The sequence below is a fragment of the Rhincodon typus genome, chromosome 3, assembly GCF_021869965.1.
Source record: "Rhincodon typus isolate 14 chromosome 3, sRhiTyp1.1, whole genome shotgun sequence".
Classification (NCBI taxonomy): Eukaryota; Metazoa; Chordata; class Chondrichthyes; order Orectolobiformes; family Rhincodontidae; genus Rhincodon; species Rhincodon typus.
This window is the reverse complement of record NC_063334.1, coordinates 705,256-731,013: the sequence shown is the minus strand read 5'-3', so window position 1 is coordinate 731,013 and position 25,758 is coordinate 705,256. Positions and strand designations below refer to the sequence as shown.

At 41.3% G+C, this 25,758-nt stretch overlaps 1 protein-coding gene across 1 annotated transcript; it reads right to left on the bottom strand.

Moving 5' to 3' along the window:
- hacd4 (3-hydroxyacyl-CoA dehydratase 4) lies at positions 1 to 25,548 on the bottom strand. The gene is made up of 7 exons (XM_020511137.2): positions 25,313 to 25,548; positions 13,475 to 13,581; positions 10,553 to 10,680; positions 9,076 to 9,188; positions 4,826 to 4,932; positions 1,690 to 1,821; positions 1 to 215 (listed from the first exon to the last, which is right to left on the bottom strand). Exons 1-7 carry the CDS (start codon positions 25,399 to 25,401, stop codon positions 133 to 135), a joined length of 759 nt encoding a protein of 252 aa, XP_020366726.2. The 5' UTR covers positions 25,402 to 25,548; the 3' UTR covers positions 1 to 132.
- Between the last annotated feature and the right edge of the window lie 210 nt (positions 25,549 to 25,758).

Here is a 25,758-nt window from a genome sequence, read left to right as displayed (position 1 = left end):
TTCATCCAGCTCTACACCTTGTTATCTCAGATTCTCCAGCATTTGCAGTTCCTACTATCTCTGAAACACTCTCAAATTCTTGGCAGTTTTTTCCTGATCCTGGCAAATGATGTGGACGCTGATTCAAATTTGTTACTTTTGCTTGAGTTTCTTTGTGTATCTTCTTATGTTCAATTTTCGCTCTTCATAGAAGTGCCTGCAGCTGATGTACGTGCCTAAATTAAACATAGGCAAAAGCAACAAAAAATTACAACTACTGCATTAGGGGAGAAGTGTATAATTGGAGCATTACTGTCAGTGCTTGTTTAATAGGAGCATTTAGGAAGGTTGAAGACTTGACAACCGAACTACAGCAAAGTATTGAGTTTGGTTTTAAAAACAGTAACATGCATTCTCAAACTGGATTCAGTCTTTTTACATTGCTTTTAAATGCATTTTAAAGGAAGGTGGCTACGGATGTATACTTGATGCAGGACTGTTGGGAGGTCCATGTCATTTCCACAGGGTGGCCTGAAGCTACTTAAAAGGGTCTGTTTCCATGCTGTATGACTCTATGACTTTATCAGTGCCCTCAGGTACTGAGGTGGCCTGTTTCTACCCCCCTGCACCCCCTCCACAGTGGGATGGAAATTGGGGTCAATGATTGCTAATGTTGAAGCTCCAAAAACTACTACAGGGTGGTCATTGTAGGGTAGGTGGTGAACAGAGCGGGCAAGGGGCTTGAGGCAAGAGGGGCTTTCTTTTAACATGGCCTCTCTCCTTTCCGATGCCAGATTCTTTAATTGGGCTATACCATGATAAACCACCCCAACGTCTCCACAAAAAGAATGCATTAAGAATAATGTGCACAATGTGTTTACATCCCCATAGAGTCCTTTCCAAAATTAGCCACAGAATCATAGAAACCCTACAGCGCAGAAGCAGGCCATTCAGCCCATCGAGTCCACACTGACCCTCTGGAGACCATCCCACCCAGACCCACCCCCCAACTCTGTCCCTGTAACCCTGCATTCCCCATGGCTAATCCACCTAGCCTGCACATCCCTGGTCACTGTGGTCAATTTAGCATGGCCAATCCACCTAACCTGTACATCTTTTCACTGTGGGAAAAATCCAGAGGAAACCCACGCAGATGCAGGGAGAAAGTGCAAACTCCACACAGACAGTCACCCGAGGCTGGAATCAAACCCAGGTCCCTGGCACTGTGAGGCAGCAGCACTAACCATCGAGCCACCGTGCCACCAAAGCTTTTTCTCTAGATCAGGGCAGATGCTAGATTGCCAAATTTCAAAAAACAGCAACATTTTACACAGCATGAGAAAATGGTACTGATAGATTTGCAAGCTGACTGTGGTTGAGGCATTGCCAGTAAGAATGCATCAGAGAACATTATTCACCATTCTGCTTTTGAATCGATGGCTGTGAAGTGAATGACAGTTACACAAGGATTACTAACACTGTTCAAAGCCATGGCCCATTTCTGAAGAAGGGTCCCGACCCGAAACGTCAACTTTCCTGCTCCTCTGATGCTGCCTGGCACATTTGGTCAAATTGGCTTCAAAATCACTTTTGGTATTCCATTATAATTGTGTAAAATTACGAGCATTCTGTCTTTTTGCCATCTTGAACTTTTGATTTGTTTGTACAGCTACTTTTATAAACTTAGAAAAAGGACTAGTTTTGACTTACCTATAACAAGTATTGGACAGTACAGTTGCAATACATATGGGAAATGTATTGGCACAGCAATAGGTTTAGGTAACTGAAAGGAATAGGTTCCCAGAGCTTCAAAGTATGGCAGCGACTGGTAAATGGCAATTACTGGAATATAAGAAATATTTTGTTAGTAACTTCAACACTAAAATCTTGAAGAAGCTGAAGATGTGTATACAGAATTATCTTGTGGCTTTTGTTTTATTAACCAAGTACCTCCACGGTATTTGTAACATTATCGTATGGCATCTAATTTCCCAATTTACTATGATGATGTAGAATGAAGAAATGCTGGTCAGTACGTGGCTTGGTTATTTCAGACGCTCAGTGTGTTGGAGCATTGATTAGGCAGTTTATTGCTGTGCTACCCCATGTGGTGAACCAATCTGTGTCATGCATTTCAAGAAACATAAAATAAAGGCTTTGGAGTTCCCTAAGGGCAGATACTTTAAAAAAAGTCAGAGGGACAGCCACCCCAGGCTGGGTGCAGTAATCTGATTTAGAGCATCAGGCACAACTAAGTTAAAAGATTTGTACAAATTCCATGTTGCATATTATGGGTACTGAGCAACAGCGCGTATTTGAAAATGCCTATCACCTCTCAACACTCCGATTGAGATTCTGGCCAGAGTTAAAGGATGAAAGTCTTGTCACTCAGAGTCACAAATGAGTTGTGACAGACTCCACCCAGTTTCCAGTCAAAATAAATCCACACTATTAAAACTGCTTTGAATGGACTGCGAAATATGACAAGTCTCATCTGACAGGCCCAGACTGTGGAGAATTGAAATGTCATGCTTGTGTAGAGCACACCTCTGAAGCTAAGGTTGAAAAGCAATCATGTTGACAGCACAGCTAAACAAGTGGAAAACCAAACTGCATAGCAACACTTGAGACACAGTCAGTGGTTGCAACAGCAATTAATAAAAATGTAACTTGTCTCATTTACTTTATTTTCTGTTGAAGATGCCATCTCCTCTGATTCTATCTATGATTAAGGAAGTCACACTGTCAATATCATCTTCAAATTCAGTCATACTTTCTTAACCAATTTGCCAGCTCGAAAGTCAGAAGGAGCATTTGTGTCATTTTCTTCCCTCCACCATTGAGATCACACTTGTCAGGTTTTATCGCAAATATGCACGTTCACATTAGCCATTCTTATCAGTGAGATGACATATCGTACAGCTTCAGAGTTCAAATTTAGTTTTCTGCACAAACCACTCAATAATGAGTCACAATTCCTACATCACCGTTAAATTAACGACAGTAAATTGCCAACCGAGTTTAAACAGACAAGCATCATCGGCTTTGATAGTTAATCATCTCTAATTAATCTTTCTGCCACTTATCCATCATTCTCTCCTCTTTATAAAATTAAGGCGCAGAGAGGTTTGTTATGCATTTTCAGCTTTGTTGGTACAAACATTTTGCACACAGCTAAGAGTTACCTAATCTCCCGGAAGAGGAGAGAAACAGATGAAAGTACAGGCACTTTGGGGGTAATAGCATGACAATTCTCTCCAGTCCTCCTGAGCCATTGAGTCTAGTCCAGGCAACAGCCTCAGCCCTGATTAAAATTACAAGGCACCTCTTGTATGAGGCAACTTTTGCCAAAACAAAACAAAAATAGGTCACACTCTTGCTTTCGGCATTGGCCAGGTGGTAGGGTGGTCGCTGACGCAGCCCAAGAAACCTGGGCACTGGACCAGCTGAAAACCAGACTGTCTAAGGCCGTGCGAATGGCCACCTTAAATCTGCAAACTTGTTGCAGTAGACAGAAGGAATGGTCGCAATTAACATTCAGTGAGGTGAACCCATCAACAACAACAGTGCCTGAGGCTAGACCCGAGGGTATCTGGGCAGAGGGTGACCAAATGTTTCTGTGCCAGGCTGGCCAGGAAAGAGCAAGCCACTGGTACCTGATGGTTCATCACAGGGACACAGCAAGTCTGTATGAGGCAGACAGAGAATCTGATTTAGCAACCATTTCAATTGCCACCAACACAAAAGTAAAATTATAGTTCATAAAGGTATCCTGTAGTGGATGGGGTACAGACCTGCTGGAAAACCTGACTGCCCATTTGGAAACTCAATGAAATCACTTTCCCGTCAACATGAGCAGATAGCCTGTTCCACATGGTCATGTTTCTCCAGGAAAAGAAGGTATCCCTGACTTTACACAATTTACAAATGCATCCCCAGTTCTCTAACCTATTTGGTTGAAACAATTATCTAAACCAACAACTTGAAAAGGTTCAGAAAACATTTACAGTATGTTGCCAGGCTTGGAGGGTTTGAGTTATAGGGAGAGGCTAAATAGACTGGGAATGTTTTCCCTGGAGTGCAGGAGACTGAGGGGTGACCTTGCTGAAGTTTATAAAATCATGAGGGGCATGGATAGGGTGAATAGCCAAGGTCTTTTCCCCAGGGCAGGGGAGTCCAAAACTGGAGGGCATAGGTTTAAGGTGAGAGGAGAATGATTTTAAAGGGATCTAAGAGGCAACTTTTTCACACAGAAGGTGGTGCTGTATGGAACGAGCTGCCAGAGGAAGTGGTAGAGGCTGGTACAATTACAACATTAAAAAGGCATCTGGATGGGTATATTAATAAAAAGGGTTTACAGGGATATGAGCCAAATGTTGGCAAATGGGAGTGGAGAAATTTAGGATATCTCGTCAGCATGGACAAGTTGGACCAAATGGTCCGTTTCCCTGCTGTACATCTCTATAACTCTACAACTTGACATGCACTTTCAGCTTTGCTGATACCTCTACTTCTCACCCAGCCCAGCGTTATATAATCTCTTGGAATAAATGTTGTGGTCCTCCTCTGCACTTTTCACAAAGCTTCAATATCATTGAGTATATGAGGGAGAGGACTTGGACAATATATTCTAACAGAGGCTTACAAAGGTGTTGTATTGGCAGAAGCTTAAGACTGTGCCTCTAAGTTGCCTTTAGTGAGGCATAGTCATTACCCCAAAGAGACTACACTAGTGATAAAAGAGGGAAAAAAAGTAGAATTGAAAAAAAGCACAAACATCTTCTAGAATCTATGTAACACTATAATTCAGGTTTACATAAGGTAATATGGTGAGTGAGAATAATACCTTCAGTCAGCAGTATTGAAGGCAAAAGAGGAATCCAAAGGCAATGATGAATCCATGACAATGTATACAAATCAGTTCCTACGATAGATAACATGCGATGTGGATACCTGCAATTTCAAGAAAATAATACGCTTGTAACTTTAAAACATTTTTAAATAATTAAATGCTCAATCAATGATCAATCGATGATCATTTTACAGATTGCTCATTTAATTACAAAGTAACTGAAGTTTCAATTTTACATGAAAGTCATCCAAGTTTCAGGATTGTTTTTCATTTGAAAGAGACGCTGTCACCGAGGTTGAAATGTTTTTCACATATCACGGAATTTGAATGAATGCATAAACAGCTGACTTATGTATTACAGAGCCACCTCTGTGTCATTGTACATGAATCTCAAAAGGTCAGCATATCAGCAGTCTATAATATTAAACTGTTCAAGTTCAGCTTCTTGATTCCTTGACATGGAATAGATTTAGAAAAGGGAGAATGTTCAAAGTAAACCAGACACCAAACAGTCAGCTGCAATAAAAAGCACACAGCCAAAGCCAAGTATTTTGCTACTTGCGCACATCACTGGTAGGAAACAAAGAAGATGGAATATTTTTGAATGCTGAATGTTTTTTGAAATTGTCCTTTATTAAAAAGGATGGGGGCCAATTAGCTCTGATGGCAGGATGGCTGGTTTTCAGTGCAGAGTGATGTGAGTTCAATTCCCCCATCAGCTGAGGTTACTATGAAAGACTCTCCTTCTCAACCTTTTCCCTCACCTAAGGCATAGTGACCCTCAGGTTAAACCACCACTAGTCATCTCTCTCTCTAATGAGTGAGCAGCCCTATGGTTTGGTCAGACAATGGTAATTTTACCTTTACTGTAATGAGGTTGCTGCATCTGAGTGGCATGTATAAATTAAACTTGCTGCAGAAAATTAACTCTTGTCCATTTCACTCTAAATAGACCACAAGTTTTATTTGCTGCCAGTTAACCTCTTTGGGATTTAAAATTAACTAAGCATGGTGTCTAACTCTCTCCACTTCCAATTCTCATGGAGTCATACAGTCATACAGCACAGAAATGGAACCTTTGGCCTACCATGTTCATGTCAACCAAGCTATATACGTTTACCGCACTGGGTTCACAGCCTACTATGCCCTGGTGTTGTAAGTGCTTGTGCAAGTGCTTCTTAAATTGCTGATAGGGTTAGGTGACAGGCAAGAGGGCTTGTTTGTAGCATAAACACCAGCATAGAGAAACTGGGCGTAATGCATTTCTAATGAATTAATACTTCTTGTTTCTATGCTGGAAGCTTTGAATTGGAAGCCAATTCACTCCACGCAAAGCTACCCCAGAGCAATAACATGCAATGGGCAAATTACTGGGACTCCTGCCCTGAGGTTGGGAGAAAGTCCTGCCCAGAGGAGCTGCTGGACAGATCCATCACTCTCAGGAACACTTGAGGTTAGTTCTGAGAACAACAAATGCTGGAGATCACAGCAGGTCAGGCAGCATCCATGGAGAGAAAGCAAGCTAACATTTCGAGTCTAGATGACTTTTCATCAGAGCTTCAGCATCTGCAGTAATTTGCTCCTACTAGGTCAGTACTGAGCACTGCCGGTACTCCAGGAGGTGGTCAGAGGAAACTCAAGGATAAGGATTTAGGGCGTCAATCCAGAGAAGGGAGGTGGTTGGGGTGAGGGACCTGGTTCTGTCAGGCAGGCAGTGCAGAAGGAAGGGGGACTGGCATCTTGAAGGGCTTCCCCCAATATGCGTTGGGCATCCCTCTAAGTCACGGGCATTTCCTTCCTTCCTACATTTGGTCATGCAGGCCTTTTAAAACAGCTTGGCCATTATTGCCTTACTGCTCATGTCAGCCTTGCCTAACATTCAGGCCCTTTGGCTTTTTAAGAAACCTCATTAACCTTTAATTTTTGTTTAAAAATGGCAGATAAATCTATGTTAAGACCAGGATCGGTTTAGCCAACAGCTCATGTCTCCAACGTTCCGAATGTCTGATCCACAGTAGTTGCAGTAACAATGCAGGACATGGTAAATCCATGGAAATGATGGAGATAGAGAGGTTCTTGATTAGTCAGGGGATTGAGGGTTACAAGGAGCAGGCAGGAGAATGGGGTTGAGAAAGATATCAGTCACGATCGAATGGCAGAGCAGACTTGATGGGCCGAATGGGCTAATTGTGCTCCTGTATCTTATGGTCTAAAACCATTAACGTGAACTCTAAACTTTTCCTGGAAAATACTGAGGATGTACTCACTTCAGGACTTTCTCAGGGTTCCAAGGCTTGTGGGTTGAGTCAGAGACCTCTCCCCATATCAGAAGATTTGGGCCATCATTATTGACAAACTTAACTAGTGGCAGAAAATGATCAACACTCATCACCCACACTTACCCACATGTCATGTGGCACCTTGCCAAAATGCATGCATGTCTGTGGTTTTGTAAGATAAGTAAGCAAAACTTGCACATTTTGAAATGTGGTTTTGTGAAGTCATTATCTTTAATTTCTGCATCAGTCTTCATAAAGTAATCAAAAATTCATCCAGTGACCCAAAACATTAACTGTACTTTCTCTCCACAGATGCTGCCTGACCTGCTCAGGTTTTCCTGCAATTTCTGATTTAGTTTCTGAATTCTAGCATCTGCAGTTCTTTATTTTCTTTTCATAAAGTAAGCATTTACTCACTGTCAATCTAAATTATCAGAAGCTCCAATGCATTGGTGTTAAGTAAACTAAAGAAGTAGAGGGATTGTAACAAAAACAAATCTGTGAACCGTTATGAGGAAGGGTCACCAGACCCAAAACGTTAACTCTGTTTTCTCCTTCACGGATGCTGCCAGACCTGCTGAGCTTTTCCAGCAACTTTGTTTTTGTTCCTGATTTACAGCATCCGCAGGTCTTTTGGTTTTTATTTAGAGGGATTGTAAGATAGAAATGCTTAGGACAGAGGTATGGGTTAAATCCCCACTAATACAGATGGCGATGACACTTGCCTGAAAGTCAAAATTATCAGGGAATTTAAGGGTTTGAAAATAGCATGGTCAATGTTTTAACAGTATGCCACCAATTGGTGGAAGATGACAAGGGGTTAAGCTATCTGAATCAAGCAACCTAATATATTTGTCGCCTTCCTTTAAGTTCTGAAATACAGAAATCAAGCCAATGATGAGCTTCCTACTAAAGGCAGGGCAGTAGTCCGATAACATAATCGGTGCGTAACTTGATTTCACTTTGAAGGGGTGGTTCATGTTGTGGGATCCCAAGCAATGATCCAAGTAGAAGCTGCTGGCTCCCAGAGTAAATAGCTGTTTTAACACACCCTATGACCCAAGAATGCTGTCTCTCATGCCTATTAAGAGAAACGTTTGCCTTCTGTCTATTCTGACACCAGTCTCACTAAAGCCCTCTCAATCTCCAGCCTGTGCTCAGCACCTCTCAATCTCCAGCCTGTGCCCAGCACCTCCCAATCTCCACCATGTGCCCAGAACCTCCCAATCTCCACCATGTGCCCAGCACCTCTCAATCTCCAGCCTGTGCCTAGCACCTCCCAATCTCCACCCTGTGCTTAGCACCTCTCAATCTCCATGTGCCCAGCACCTCTCAATCTCCACCATGTGCCCAGCGACTCCCAATCTCCCCCATGTGTCCAGTCCCTCCCAATCTCCAGCCTGTGTCCAGTGCCTCCCAATCTCCAGCTTCGGCCTATTCAAAGATTCTCAAAGGGTGAGGCAAATATGGGCCAGAGATTGGGAGTTGCTGGGCAGAGGCTAGAGATTGAGAGGGCTTCAGTGAGACGAGCGATCAGAATGGATGGCAGTGCCGGCCAAACCCAATAGAACTCAAAGGAGAGGACAGCTGCTGTGGTGAATCAGTCAAATGCTGCTATGGTGACTGAGTCCACAAAATGCTCACTGTTAGATGAAGAGATCAATGGTGAGCAAGTATGACCCAGTATTGTTTGGAGGCCAAGAACCGACTAACTGAAGCATCACTTTGATTTTTTTTCTGAAGAAGGGTCTAGGCCCGAAACGTCAGCTTTCCTGCTCCTCTGATGCTGCTTGGCCTGCTGTATTCATCCAGCTCTGCACCTTGTTATCTCATCACTTTGAAGTTGTGCTTTATGAGCTTTCTTTTCTTGATAGCAGCCTGCAGAAATTTCTTCTGCTCTGTACAAATCTTAACAGAAATTTCACCCAGTAGGCTAATGGTCATTCATACTGCCCAGTTACTCACTTGATTACATCGAGGGTGCTCCAGAGGGAAAACAAGCCCCAAACTGTAGGTTTAGCCTGCATCTCCTCTTGACTGGTGATGACCACAAAAAGGATTATGTTCCTCTCGGTAACCTGAAAATATACACCAGTAACACTGGCTATAACTCTGTGAGCTTCATAAATGTTAGTGCTTGCACATGAAGTTCACACAAATGATGTGCTAATTTGAAATAAGGATAACCATCTTATCACACATTTTGTTTATATTTATCACATCTGTTTCTCTAGCTGCTTTACACCATATTAAACGACATGTCTGAAATTTGGCTAAAATATGAAACAGAAACATAGAATATAGGAACAAGAGTTGGCTATTCAGCCCTTCAACTCTGTTGAGCAATTCAATATGACCATCCAATTCCACACCCTGTTCCGGCTTTCTCCACAGACCCTTTAGTCTTAAGAACCAAAACTGACATATCGTTGGAAGCATTCATTATTTTGACTTCAACTACTTTCTTTGGCACAGAATTCCACAGGCTCACCACCGTCTTCATTTCTCCTCATCTCAGTTCTAAATGCCTGCCCCATATCCTTAGGCTGTGCAAATTGTTGACGAAGGGCAGTAGGAATTGTTATTAAACTGAGGCAGACCAGCAGGGACAAAACTGATTCAAATATTAAAGAATCAGTAATAATAAATATAATTTAATTAGACCCTGACCTGATCTTTCCAAACAGTTCCCAGGAAAACATCTATGCAATCAGCTTCACAGGTTGTGGTAGAATATGTTGTGATGAACTGGCAGGAAGATCAGTAAAAAAGGGCACCGATTTATAATAATTGGCAAAGGCATCAGTGTGGAGATGAGAATTTTTCTAAAGCAATGAGTTATTGCATCTGCAATGCATTACCTAAAAGGGTGGTGGAAAAAGGTTCAAGAGAAACTTCTACAGAACACTGTGAGTTAAAGCAGAACAGTTGTGGGAAAAGAGCAGGAGAGTGGAACTAATTGTATCTCCCAACCAATGGGGGTTAGTACAAGCATTATCAGCCTCTTTGTGTGCAGTGAGATTCTATGATTGCATAATATTATGTGATTGATAAAGTATTACACAATATAAATTTTAATTTTTGAATCATTATGTACATGTTGCCAGAACAAGCAGGAATGCTTTTTCTTATGTCATAGCGTCATATAGATATACAGCACAGAAACAGACCCTTCGGTCCAACTTGTCCATGCCAACTAGATACCCTAAATAAATCCTATCCCATTTTACAGCATTTGGCCCATATGCCTCTAAATCTGCATTTCTAACATATACCTCCTTTAATACATAAAGCCTTATTCCAATATTATCCAAGAACTTGGCTACCATATTGTTCAGTCAAAGTTCCCATCTGAGGAATGTCATCCATGGAATAAAGAAACAGAAATCACAATTTCACACGGGGAAGAATAAACTGATTTATTTGAGCTTATAAATCCTACCTGCACAAGTCGTGGAAGAAATGGACTCTGTTCAATGCCTATCAGTATATGAATCAATTCCAGGATTGATAACAATTGGCAGAAACTCATCACAGTCCCAATCGAATGGTACGTGTCCACCAGACTGTCTTCAATGAAACCACAAGAGATAAAATATTGTTATGATCTAGTTTCTCCAATCAGCTGTAATGAAAAATATCATCCAAAATTGCTACTCTTTATTCCTTGCTGCTTGGTTGCAGTCATGCAGTGTTAGAAGCTGGGCAGTGAATTGATTGGGCTCTCTACCAAGAGTTAGCATATATTCAGGGACCTGAGTTAGCTAAGAGTGCAAACTACAAACTGGCACATATTTTGACTTGGATTCTGCTGCTGATATCCATTTGATTCAGTGCTGTCAGCAATTCTTTTAATAAATCAATTGACTCTCACTTCCTCGTGTCTATCAACATGCAGTGGGGCCCAGGAATACATTAGCAGACCCTCTGCTATCCTTTGGAATGAATCTTCATATCTCACACACGTAGCACAAGAATATCTTTGATCCTTAATGGCACACAAAAATAAATTATAACATGGATTAAAGAAAGGCGCTATCTTCCCAATAGTACTTGTTTCAATTTCTGACACAGATTCCCTTCACTCTTGATTTATTCAATAAATTGGTAGTAGGACAGCCTCTCTCAGCCCCTCTACTGTGGATTAAGGAACTAGGATGGAATGGAGATCATTATACATACCAGGTGGAATCCTTCAGAATTTAGTCCCCATGCTTGGTCAACAAGGCACATCAACTCTGGAGATTGTCACATCCTACCCAGACAGCATCACAATCAAAGCTCTGCTCAAACCCACTGAATACTGATGCAGTGCTCATGTCTAGCAAGTGTTGGTTAGTCTTCGTATCCAGAACCAAGCTGGCCAGGCGGGCGGCTATCCTTCACCAAGCTGGACATGAACCATGCGTACTTGCAATTTCAGTCAGATGAGGATTCCCAGAAGTATGCTGCAATTAATACCCATAAGGGTTTGTACCAATATACAAGATTGACACTTGGGGTATTATGAGCTTGTGTAATTTTTCAGCAGATGATGGAGAACATTTTACAAGGTCTATTTCAGGTCGCCACTTATCTAGATGACGTGCTAATAACGGGGAAGGCCAATAAGGAGCACTTAGAGAACTTGTACATATTCCTTAGATGTTTCTCCCAGGCAGGTGTATGCCTTAGAAAGGAAAAATGTGTGTTCCAGGCCCCCTAAGAGACCTACTTGGGCTACAGAGTCAACAAGACTGGGTTACACCCGTTGGAAGATAAAGCGAGGTTGAACAAAGGTGTCCCAGCTCCCACGTCCGTACCAGAGCTTAGGTCTTTCCTTGGGTTGGTGAATTATTATGGAAAGTTCATACATAACCTGGCCTCCATCCTGGCACCTTTGCATCAACTCTTCAAAAAGAGCCAGCCTTGGAAATGGATATGTATCCAAACCATCACTTTTAGGGAAGTGAAGAAACAGCTATCATTCTCTAAAATGTTGGCACTCTATGATCCCAAGTGAGATCTGGTGTTGACACGCGATGCCTCCCCATAAGGCATCAGGGTAGTATTAGCTCATAGGTGGCCCAATGGAGAGGAATGCCCAAAGCGTCTGCACCCAGGACTTTGGCTGATGCAGCACGTTTTTATGCCCAGATAGAGAAGGAAGGTTTGCCGATCATATTTGGAGTCAGAAAGTTCCACCAATACCTTTACGGACGTGAATTTGTCCACAAACACCTGCTTGCTCTACTTAAAGAGGACAAGGCAGTGCAGCCCATAACTTCAGGCTGAATTTAGTGGTGGACTCTAATACTAAGTGCGTATAAATACAAGTTGGAACACTCTCTGGGGAACCAAGTAACAAATATGGATGCATTGAGTACCTCTCATTGGCAGATACACCACCGGTGGTACCACCATTGGAAGAGTCCATAACAGTTTTAAATTTTCTCCACACACACTTCTAGTCACAGCTGACAATATCAGACTTTGGACGCAGAAAGATCCGGTCCTGGCAAAACTGAACCAGCTGGTGGTGATGGGGGAAACCAAAGGGCCGTCACAACCAGAAATGAAATATTTTTAGACTCGGTGAGACCAGATCACAGCGCAGGATGACATATTGCTATGGGGAGCAAAAGTGATTGTCCCGAGCAAAGGTCGCCACCAGATTCTGGGTAAATTCCACCAGGATCATCCAGGGGTTTCCAAAATGAAGATGTTGCCGAGAAGTTTTGTCTGGTGGCCAGGATTGGATGCAGACATTGCTGTGTTTGTGGGGCAGTGCCAGAGTGGGAACAAGGACAAACATTACTGTCAACAGTACCCCCACGTTCATGCGAATGGCTGGGTAAAAACCTGGACTCAGTTACATGTTGACTATGGAGGTCCTTTCATGTGGTCAATTTTCTTAGTTATTGTGAATGCCCAATCAAAATGGCCGGATGAGCATAGAGTTCACTTGTCAAACACAGGAATGACAATAGAAAAACTGTGCTCAGTTCTTCTGGAAGTGGTTGGTCGCAGATAACGTGCCGTCATTTACCAGCAGGGAATTTGACTATTTCCTAAAGTCAAGTGGTATTCAATGTATAATGACAGCTCTATGCCATCCATCATCGTCTGGCAAAAAGAGCATTCCAAACTTTGAAGGCAGGCTTAAAGGAACAGCCTACAGCTTCACTAGATACCAACCTGTCCCGGTTCCTGTTTGATTATAGGGCCACTCCTCATGCAACTACAGGGGTAGCTCCAGCAGAATTTCTAAGGGGGAGAAGACTCAGCACCGGGTTAAATCCTCCCGGACCTGGGGTTAGGGTGAAACATCATCAGGAATGCTAGTGCAGGACACAAGACTTCGTTAAAACAGAACAGTCCTTACCTTCACCAAATGTTAAGAATCTGGCAGTAATGTTCGTAGATATCCATGAGTATCCACAGAACTGTATCAGATTATATGTGAAAAGATACAAGATCTTCAACCCATATCTGAGAGAAGGAAAACAAACGTAATTTTAACTTGCTTTTAGCATAGGCATTTACCTAGTGAACGTCCTCTGCACCCCCTCCAGTGCCACTGCATCTTTTCTCAAGTAAGGAGACCAAAACTGCACACAGTACTCCAGGTGTGGCCTCATCAACAGCCTATACAGCTGCAGCATAACCTCCTTGTTTTTAAACTCCATCCCTCTAGCAATGAAGAACAATATTCCATTTGCCATTGGAAATATTGCTTTGGTTTGCCATTGCTTTCTGTGAGCTAGCAGACCAGGGGAATACCCCACTCTTATTACCTACCATCAGGCTGATAATCAACCTGTTTGGCGACATTTGGCCATTATGTCCTGGCAGGCAACCTAACCCTCGAGATTCCAGTCTTGAGGTAGTGATGTCAGCACAGCACCACAAGACCTCCTGTTCAAACAGTGGGTAGGCTAAAAGATAATAAAAAGAAGGTTTTAGAAAGTACTTAAAAGTCAATGCATCATCAGAACTGCATCAGATGCATTCAATCATATCAAGTGAAGTAAGGGTGGAAACTGCCCAAAACCTTACAATTCTCCTGAGATAAGGAAGTGGTGCCTGAGGACTGGAAAATTGCTGAAAAGGCTGTTAGGTTAAAGCTAGCAACTACAGACCTATTGGTTTAACAGTGGTGGTAAAATCAATCTTTTTAGGAATGATAATTCATGCCATTATTAACAGTCATGTGGACAAATGTGGACTATTATGGGGAGTTGGAGAAGTAGGGATGAGGTAATTGAACTAGTAAAACCAGAGACCTAGGCTAATGGTGTGGGAACATGGATTCAAATCGTGGTCCTCAAATATGCTTCTCAGTCAACCAGAGAATGAACTGGCACATTGGAGGTGACAATCAATATTATCCATATCTGTCTTTGTTGAGAGGAGAGGGCTGCTAAAATATTATAATTTTCCAGGATCTCACTGCTAATCTGCTGGTGTGTGGGGAGAGAGGGAAGAGATGGAGGTTTTGTACAGTGGAAACTCATTGCAAGAGGAACTTAGTTTTCTGAGTGTTCGGTGCAAGGCCCATTTCACCATTGCATCAAGCCACCACTTCTCCATTTCCAATGCTGCATTTCATCCCTGACAGCAAATAAGCCACAGCTCTGGAGATAACACAGAATAGCTGAGAAACTGTGCAACTTACACTGCCTTCAATGTAAAACTAAAACCACTCCTGCCTCATAAAGCTTTAGGATTCAGATCACATTTGTGTGCGTGCTCAATCTGAAACCGAGCTGCAGGACATCATTGGCTCCTTCCCTGAAATGTGCTGGTTTAACATTGTAGCACCATGCTGCTGGTGTGCTCCAGTAGCATGTAGCATTACTGCTGTGCGTCTATGGCTACTGAAGCTGAGTGCACGTCTTCTGCAGGCAACTCATTGATGACCTTTGAGGCCAATTTGGTTAAGCAAATGCTGTTGAAAAATATTAAAAGATACAAGGAATAATGTGAGAGCTAATTGCAGCACAAGTACTTTGGCCAAAGCTTTATTTTCTGTTACAATTTCTGTTCCTGCAGGCTATTTAACTAGTTAATGAATCCATTCACTCAAGTGTTGTTTTGTTTTCACATGCACAGTTTTATTCAACTGTCTTATCAGAAATCATTGACCATAATCTGTGATGCCAGGCATCCATGAGCATCAACCATGATTTAAAATTATTTGCACATTTAGACTTAACTTTTAATTAGCAAATTGAAAACTATGGAAGTTGGACCCAACTAAACAGGGCAAACAATGTTATATCTCCTTGCCAGTCAGATTGAAATATTGAGAAATTCACAGAGCAAGGACTCAGTAGGTAGTTAAATTAGAGAATATGAATTCAATGCACAATCAGTCAGAAAAGCAAACAAAGACAAGGAAAGAAAGGTTGGATTATGATGTAAAGAAGAAAGAAACTTAAAATTGAAAATTTAACGTTAATTTCTCCAATTTTAAACCTCCTGTGCTAATTAAAGCCTATAGGAATGAGATTCTAAATTTCTAACAGTCAATTTTCAGTGCTAGAAAGATGGATTGATTGGCAGTAGCTAACAGCTATCATGTTAAAATGGTACTTGGGAAATGGCAAGAATCAGTTTCCTGTGGCAAATTTAGTTCATCTAAATCAACATCCTGGGGGTTACCATTGACCAAACTGAACTAGACTAGCCATATAAATACTATGGCTACAAGAGCAGGTCAGAGGCTAGGAATACTGTAGGGAATAACTCATCTCCTGACTTCCCAAAACCTGTCCTAATATTTACAAGGCACAAGTCAAGAATATGATGGAATACTCCCCACTTGCCTGAATGAATGCAACTCCAACAACACTCAAGAAGCTGACAGCATCCAGGAAAAAGCAACCCGCTTGATTTTTTTTTGCATGTAGTGCCATTCAATGCAGCTACAACAACAGTTGAAGTGTTTGATTCTACCAGACCAAAGGCAGCTTGTTTGATTGGCACAAAATCCACAATTCACCTCCTCCACCACTGGTGTACTGTAGCAGCAGCATGTACCCTCTACAAGATGCACTGCAGAAATTCACCAAGGATCCTTAGAGATCACCTTCTGAAGACATGCTCCAATTTAACACTGATTCTCTGCAAGCGATTGGTTTGTCTGAGCTGGCTGGGTGGCTGGCTTGTGATGCAGAGTGATGCCAAAAGCATGGATTTAATTCTTGCACCAGCAGAAGTTACCACGATGGACGTTCCTTCTCAGCCTCTCCCCTCGCCTTAGGTTCAGTGACCTGCAGATTAAGCCATCAGCAGTCATCTCTTTGATGGGAGAGAAGACTATGATAACTTTACCTTTACCTAAACACATGACCATAACCATCTAGAAAGATAACTGCATCGGCTACATCAGAACTGCACTATCAGTAGGTTCTATTCCAAGTCACTCACTATCCTGGCTTGAAAAAATATCGCCTTTTCTTCAGTGTATCTGGTCATGATCCTGGAACTCCCTCCCTAATAGCATTGCGGGCATACCGAACAAAATGACTGCATTGGTTCAAAAAGGCAGCTCACCACCACCTCTCAAAGGCAAGCGGGCAACAAATGTTGACTCTGTATGAATAACAAAAAAAAATGTCTAGCTTACAAAGCTTTAGGGCATTTGTTGCATTTCAGTAGGGAAGCAAGCAACATGATACTGTTTACACAAAGTTGCAGCAACAAAACATGATCAGTAAAATTAGGGATTTTTAGTTTAAGTCTATGTCTCTATCCCTTGCTGAAGTTTCTACACTATTTATTCATAAATAACAACAAGTACCATTAATTTCACTATTGTCTCCATTAACATCATGGAGTATATAGCTCCTTTCCTTCTGACATCGAAGCTAAATTTTTTCAAAATCTTTCGTTAATGGAGTAATCTGAAAGGTACTGTTTCTATCATCGCAGTGCTCTACAGTACTACAAATAAAAATTCTGAAAGATATATACTTTTCAATAGCTTGCCCTCACAAAAAAAGGATATCAGTTTCAGATTTATGAGATAGTGAGTTTTGCTTTTGGCTGCATAATGTTATGTAATTATAGAACAACCTGTACAATGGCTAACCCAAAATCTGTTGCCATCCAAATGTACACTTCAGGTTCTATAACTTACAACTTATACAGGCATAGCTGGAATAGACTAAGATAGCGCAGTGTGGAGCTGGAGGAACACAGCAGGTCAGGCAGCATCAGAGGAGCAGGAAAGCCGACGTTTCAGGTTGGGACACTTCTTCAGCTGAAACATCAGCTTTCCTGCTCCTCTGATGCTGCCTGACCTGATGTGTTCCTCCAGCTCCACTCTGTGTTATCTCTGACTCCAGCATCGGTAGTTCTTACTATCTCTGGAATAGACTAACTAACTTTTTGTCAACTGGCAAGAGCACAATTGGATGCACAGCCCCTCAGGGTGTGCTGTGAATCTTTCTATTTTCTATGGTAGGCTACCTATATGTTATAGCACAGTAATTAGCACCATTCTTGACTGCAACAGTTCTACAGTGCAAGAGTTAATCAGTAATTATTTTATGTTGTTTTGGTACTGTTGCTGATAGGAGACAGTGACATTTCAAATTCTACTTCTTCAAACTATTGGTTCGTGTTTTCCAAACTATCAAAATAAAACTGCAGCTAATGGGCAGTTAAGCAACGTTGCCAGGTGAGAATGTCAAATTCAGACAGATATATTCTCCCTTGAGGCAAGAGATTGAATTCCTGTGAACAAGTATATTCAGTAGTCAATTGGAGGCTTCTCTGTAATTTAGTAACTGTTTGGAAATTCCTGGCTCTTATCTAAGTTAAAAGGAGAGACAAATTAGTTTTGTTTTTATTCATTTATTGTTCTGCTTTTGTAAAGAAGACTCTCAAATTACATGTGAAATGTTACCAATTCAAAACTTATAAAAAACGTTTATTATTCTCAACACTGTTGCGATAACTTAGTACTTTATTTTTTTTGCTTTGATGTGTACCATTAATTCACTCACATTGTTTCATCTTAGCTCAGTTTAGATCCATCAAAGTCATTAAATCAACTAAATAAAACTAGATGGTGTGCTTCATTCCTAGGATGTGGCATCTCTAGGAAAATATTGTCCACCCTTAAATTGCCTTTGAGGAGAGAGTGATGGTGAATGCTTTCCGACATCCCTGCAGCCATTTGGTGAAAGTACTCCCATGATGGGGATTGTATTCACCTGACCATATTGATGCCAGTGGTGTAAGCAGATGCAGCAGCAACACTTGAGAGGCAATTAGATATTCACATGAAAAGGCAGGGAATAGAAGGATACAGACCATGTGCAGGCAGATGGGATTAGTTTAGAATAATGTTATGTTCAGCACAGACTTGGTGGGCCGAAGAGCCTGTTCTGTGCTGTACTGTTCTATGAGTTTGGTTAGCTAAAGTGAAACAGAAATAGAGACAAGTAGCTTATTTTGGGTTCACAAGATGCAATGAGTGGAGTGCCATAAGGAACATTGCTGGGGCCTCAAATATTTACAATCTATATCAATGATGGGGGGAGGGGGGTGAAGGGACAAAATGTATCGTTACTAAATTTGCTGATGATGCAAAGGTAGGTGAGAAAAAGTAAGTAGTGAAGAGTCTGCAATGAGACACAGATAGATTAACAAACAAAAATGGACTTGTTGCAGCTACCCATGGCTAAAGTTGACTTAAAATGGCTGACAAGGGCTTTTAAGCCGACACAAGATGGCCAAAAGGGGTTGGCAGTTACATATACCCTCCATTCAGGGTCACTGGATAAGATATTAAAAGGTCTAAGTGAGAGAAGACAGGGGAATGTAGTCAATGAGGCATCCATGATAACTGAGGCATAGATGGAAACCTTTTCTTTAGCAATCCAACATAAGAGTCCCATCTAACATAGAGGGAAATTGGGCCACTGAGTTAAAAAAGTTTGAGGTGGTTGTAAATTGCAGAAACAAGTACACACACACACACACACACACACACACACACACTGGTTGGTTTATTTTTTTAGTAGGTTGTTTTTTATTTTTAGTACATTAGACATTGGGAATTTAATAAGATTTCTGTAGACAGGCAGCTGTAAGTGCACAAGCATTTTTGATAAGAAAGCATCATCTAGTAACAACCACACTGAAGTTTGCAGTTTAGCAAGAACCAAAAGAAAAGTATGATCCCACAATAACATAGAGTAAAACATGCCCATATGGGTATTGTGAAATTAAAAATGCAACCTACAAGCTTCCATTCAGGGATTTAGTTAAATTCTAAGCAGCCAACTGTAGATAGTAAAAAGAGACCCCCTCGTTAGCAGGGAAGATGGACCAACAAATGGTGTAAACAGACGACCTCTAAGACAGCAAAAGAGATTGTAAAACATCGAAAATAAACAATTGCAGCTTCACAGCTCTGCACGCAGAGAGCTGTGAAACTGATTGAATTTCATTCTTATCAATGGAGTTTGAACATGTGCTACCTGGTGGGGAAACTAGTGTGAAAGGTATTTGAAGTAAAGGTAGTTAAGGGGTGGTGCCCACCCCAGTATAAAACTTCAGTTTTGAACCAACTTGCTGATGCAAGCTAGAGAGAAGCTGTTCCTCGTCAAGGGATTATAACATTAGATGTACTTATATAAGCTAATATATAACTAACTTTATATTTGGACTGATATATATCGGTAGCATTTGGTAAAATTAGTATTCTTCGGTATCTCCCGTAGTAATATTATATAACTTGCTTTAACGAAGTTGAAAAAAGATCATTAGTGATATGCAGTATCAATTAATGCAATGCAGCTGGCAAATGTCTGGGAAGGACTATAACTGTCAGTATATTTGAATGTAAATGAATACAGCATGCATTGTAAGATCCCAAGGACTAATGATAAGGGTGTCTGGTAAACATCATGAAATCGTGGAAGGATCTAGGGCTATCCATAGAGATGTCCATCATTGATCATGAGTTTACAGGATTAGATGTACAGATTGAGGGTGACATGGCTAACAATGGCATCAATGTTGCACATGATTATTGTAATATGAAAAGTATAACAACGCTGTGCTTGACTGGGAGGGCCACAGTGTTCAGTGGAAAACTGATCCACCAACCTCTCCCATGCTAAAGAGCTCTGAATAATGATCAATTTGTGCTGCTAGATACAACACTGGAGACATCTTTAACATTTTTCCCTCCAACAGTAATATACCGTGAGAAAATTTTAGTTTCTCCACTTGGGCAGGAAGACTAGGGAAGCACATTTTTGAAAAAGAGACAAGCTGCAGAACTCTGCGGGATGGAAGGATCTGGGTGTCCTGGTCTTCTAGTTAGTACATGTCCTGATTGTGAGAATCGCTGCTGATGAAGCGTTCATTGATTAAATGAACAAACGGATGGCAGTGGTCATGATACAAGTTAAATATATTGTGAGTTCTGGATCAAATACTTTGAGATATCATAGTGGAAGCCAAAAGCTTTTTACAAATTGCACTTTTCAAATTAACAGAGTATATGTTATCCTTGTAAAAAAACAAACTCACTAATGGTAAATATAGTAATGAGCTTTCTCAGCTGAGATATTGCACGATTTATATGGAAATATAAACCCTCAGTAGCACCTTGACAATCAGGAAACATTTCCAAAGTTTGCCAATTCAAGTAAATTGAACACAGATTTTTACATTCATTTTTACAGCTTCACAACACATTAGTCAGGTAATAATAAGATAACAGTGGATTTGTCAGTCATTGTACATTCTGCATTCATTGAATTCTGTTGAAAGGGAAAGCAGGCAAAGTGTGAATAAGGTGACAAATTTGAAGTTGCCTGTTTTCCACTAATGATAGAACTTCAAGTTAGAGAGGTTTGTCAGAACAAGGGAAGTGCAGCAAGCCTATGTATCAATGTTGCTTTTCTCTTTCTCAACCTAATCTCTTTGTTGATCTCTGAAATTGCCAATTATTGTCAAACGATAGGCCGCTCCTTACCCTGTAGATTTACTGCTCCCAGAAATGGTGCAAGACTAGACAAGTTCTTTTATCTTGAGCCTTTATAACAACATTTATTTCAGCAGTGCTTTTAATATTCAGCATTATGAGATAAAATTTGAAAATGTGTCATATGGGGAGATAAGAGATCTTGTGAGCAAAAACTTGGTAGTTTTATAGGAGGGCCTTAAGGATGAAGAAACGGGTATGTTTAAGGAACAAATTCCACAGCTCAGAAAAAAATTGAAAGTGAGAATTTATAAGAACTTAGAGTGAAGGAGACTCAGAGGGTTGGAGACCTGGAGTGTTGCAGGGATGTGAAGAAGTGAGATCATAGCGTAATTTGAAAACAAGGATGAACAAGGGGATTAGCCAAGTTAACAGCTTGTGCAGGTAGGTAATTGTAAAAAAGAAGTAAAACAAGAGATGACGACAGATATCAAAAAAAGTCAAACCTCCTAAAAGAAGTCAATCAATAAATTCAAAACCAATATTAGGGAATGATACTGCCTCTAAGGACTGTACCATGTATGTGCGCTCCTGCCAGACTTGTACACGTGTCAGGAAATTTCCACGTCCAGTTTGCCCCAGTAGGAAGTGCGTCTGTGACCGTTAAGAATAGACTCTCAAATAGATCCTTCGCCATCCTTTACAGTCTATGTTCCTGTGACAGTGGACCATATTACAGATACATGAGATGAGTTGCAATCATCACAAACATACTGGAAACAGAATCTCTTGGGTCGTGTGTGCATGGTATAGAGAGACATGGATCAATTTCCTGACATAAGACCATAACACATGGTAAATAGGATTAGTGTAGTTTGGTGTTTGTTGGTCAGCAAAGACACGGTGGGCCAAAGGACCTGTTTCTATGATGTATAACTTTATGACTTTATGACATAGGATCAAAGTGTGCCCATTTGGCCAGATGCACTGCAGATATTTGCTGAAAATCCTCAGACCGTACCTTCCAAACCCACAATCACTTCCATTTAGAAGGACAGGGCAGCAGATATATGGGCACACCACCACCTGCAAGTTCCCCACATGCCATTCACCATCCTGACTTGGACATTTACTGCCATTCCTTCACTGTCACTGGTCAAGATCCTGGAATTCCCTCCCTAAGGGCATTGTGAGTCTACCTACAGCACATGGACGACAACAATTCAAGAAGGCAGTTCACCCCCAACCTTCTCAAGGGAAACTAGGGACGGGCAATAAATGCTGGCCCATCCAGAGATGCCCATGTCACATGAGTGAACAAAGTAAAGGTGGCAATTGCTAATTAAATAAGGTGAGCATTGAATCACTTGGTAGCCTTTACTCACTCTTCTATACTTGCATGTTATTATACTATCAGCTACTATTCTGCTTATCCAGTGACACACAACCAATTGTGCTGAAATACACAGCTTCGTTCAATTGGTTTTTAAACACTTCTATTCACATTCATTGATGGATACCACTTCACAAACATTCTATTAAAAGTCATTTTGTTCTCTAAAATTTAAATTTTAATTCATCCGTGTTTGGCAATGAATTCTTCTTCATGTTACATCACTCACTGGAAGATACTTGGGATGTCCACCACATCCTGGCATTAACCCTGAAAACAGAACAGATTATGCTGCCAGAACCATATACGCAGCCTAAATAAAACCGAAAGAACTGCGGATGCTGTAAATCAGGAACAAAATCAAGGTTGCTGGAAAAGCTCAGCAGGTCTGGCAGCATCTGTGAAGAAAATCAGAGTTAACATTTCGGGTCCGGTGACCCTTCCTCAGAACCAGACCCGAAACATTAACTCTGATTTTTTCTTCACAGATGCTGCCAGATCTGCTGACTTTTCCAGCAACTTTGTTTTTGTTCCATATATGCAGCCTACTCTATTTGGTAAAATGTATCTCAAATTATATTCAGAAGCAAAGGACGTAGCAAGATAGTGACATGGTCCTCAATTGAACAGCAGAGACAATTGTCCAAATTCACAGTGCTACAATAGATCCTCGCCTACTTGTGGCATATATTAGAAAATCACCCACATACTACCCACATCATCCATGAAAAGTCCAAATTTAGTTGACTTGTGAAAAGAAAAGAAACAAAGGAATCCCAAATTTTCACAGACTCTCAGTATGAACTTTGAAAACTATTAAATGATGTGGAAGAATATTTACGGAGACTTCAGTCTGCACTGGGGTAGAGTGAGTGTGAAGTGGTGATCCCTGAGTGTTTGTAGATAGACCCATGCAACCAGTAAAAAGTGGATCTGTGACAGAATTGAGCACAACAATGGGAGCAGGGGTATAAATAGAATGAGAGATTAGAATTTATTTACAAGTTGAGCACTTCTTTGTCAAATTATAAGGCTGGAGTTCAAATTATTTGTGGAATACACAGTGAAGGTAATGTCTTGGTGCTATAGTATGGCAGGTGCTGCTTTTGACTGACATTGGGCTGTATCTCCATCATGCTGTACCTGAAATGAGTATTAGATCTCCTTTGTGAAATATCTCCACAGAGGCCAGTATCCCATTACCGAGTCACCTTTTATTTACACATGGACAGTCCTTGATACTGATCCAGCTCCCTCACAGCCAGCTCTCAGAGTCAACAGGATATCTGACACTCCTGTTTATATCTGTCAGCCAGGGCTCCCTGATTGGACCAGATTAACAGTCCCAATCAGGAAACTCAAATTCTATGAGGTCCAACTGGCTGACATTGTTACAATTACTACAGAACAATACTTTTTTTTATCTATAACCTGAAACATTGTATTGCTATTGTGGAACTTCGCAATATTCAAAATGCTGTTAAATTTGCACGCACATCGCTAAATATTTCATGAGCGAAGGAGCAGGTGGTAAAGGGCTAGATCTAAATCTTCCAATCTTCCAAGTTTCTATGATCTTTCATTCCCATTCCCTTGAAATTGGGACTTTTTTTTGAAAAATGTAAGTCTAGGTATGGGATTTCATGTTGATTGATGATGTTTCATCTGGCCTGGTCATCAATCTGAAACATCAGGTCAGACATTCCGGAGCGTGGCAATTCCACAAGAGATGGAGTGCCAGCTGGGATGGGGGGTGTAAAGTGACAAAGGGGCAGCGAAGTGTTTAGGGTACTTTGGGGTGGGGTAGAAAAATTAGGTTTAATCAGGGTGCTGCTTGAGAGGGTTAATGTTTTCCAGGCTGGAGAAATGTATATAATGGACATCCCAAGGGATCAGTGCTGCCACCCTTGCTTTTCCCGATATATATTGATGATATGAACATAGGAACAGGAGTGTCAGGGGGATTCAGGCCAGTAGCAGGGTAATAGGGGTGGGGGAATTGATGCTATAGAGAGATATAGAGTTAGGGATTATACACAGGGAGTGCCAGGTCAGTATCTAGGAGTGTGAAGGGTCTGTAACATTTGTGCAAGCAAATGATGGGATCAGTTTAACAGTTATTCAGGAGTTACACCATGTATTTAAGAGTCTAACCTTTTCTGAGTAATCATTTTCCTTAATATAATTGCAACCATTCACCAATTTTTATGAAGATCTTCAGGTGGATTCTGCAGGATCCCCATAAGCAACCATTATAATAAGGTAAAGGTGAAGTCACCAGATCACATTAGAGAGACTGCTCTCTCATTAGAGAGAGACAAAGAGACATAACTGGTGGTAGCTTAACCTGTTGGTCACCACAAGGGGAGAGGTTGAGAAGGAGGGTTCTTCACGGTAACTTCAGGGTGTGCTGGAACTGAACCCAAACCGTTATCATCACTGTACATGGCAAATCAGCCATCCAGCCAACTGAACTATCTGCCCCCCTAGCATGCTAACCCTTCCTCTCCACAGCCTGAGCTGCTGGGTATTTCAAATATGTTCTGCTTTTTTGTTTTGTTTGGATTTCCAGCATCCGCAGTAATTTGTGTTTATAATACTTTTGTTTTGCAATGAGCAGCTTGTTTGAACTCCAGCTGTCCGAAAGCCTCTTCATTCCCTCGTATCTGCTCAACTCCCTTTTCCTGAACTCGAGAATTACAGGAAATCTGAGACTGACAGTTGTATACCGAATCAAGCCCCATGTCCCCTCCTTCTGTGTTTCTCCCCGACAAATGTTTTACATAAAAGGTAAATGAACAAAAGGCTTGAGGTGCGGCGTTTCCGATCCATCCGGGAGTAGCCCAGGATCAGACAAGCCGCTGTTTCCTTACCTTGTCTGGGGTGACTTAGTGGTCGATTCCTGGTTGTCAAACGTCTTTGAGCTAAGGGTGGATTTCATCACCTCCCACTTTAAAGACATCAGCTCTCCTCTGAGGCGTCTTGAGGAAGTTAAAGCCGCGCATATTTTTCAGGAAGCCTGACGTCAGGATTCCCATGTTTGGAAAGTATCTTATTTCTGGACGAGAAGCACCAACGAACTGGTGATTTCATGAATAGTGGCTGATGTATAAAAATACACACGCGCACAGGAAATGGCAGAAGAGCAAAAGCACCTAAGTGCTAATGTAAAGCCAGCCAGAAGAAAGATTATCTTTTCACACAGCTACTGTTGCAAAACGGGATTTGTTTTGATAAAAGTTTGCGGTCTATTTGGAAATATGAAAGTACTTAATCTTCTGAAGAATTGACTAAAAGCTAAGTGAGCAGAGCAGTATTT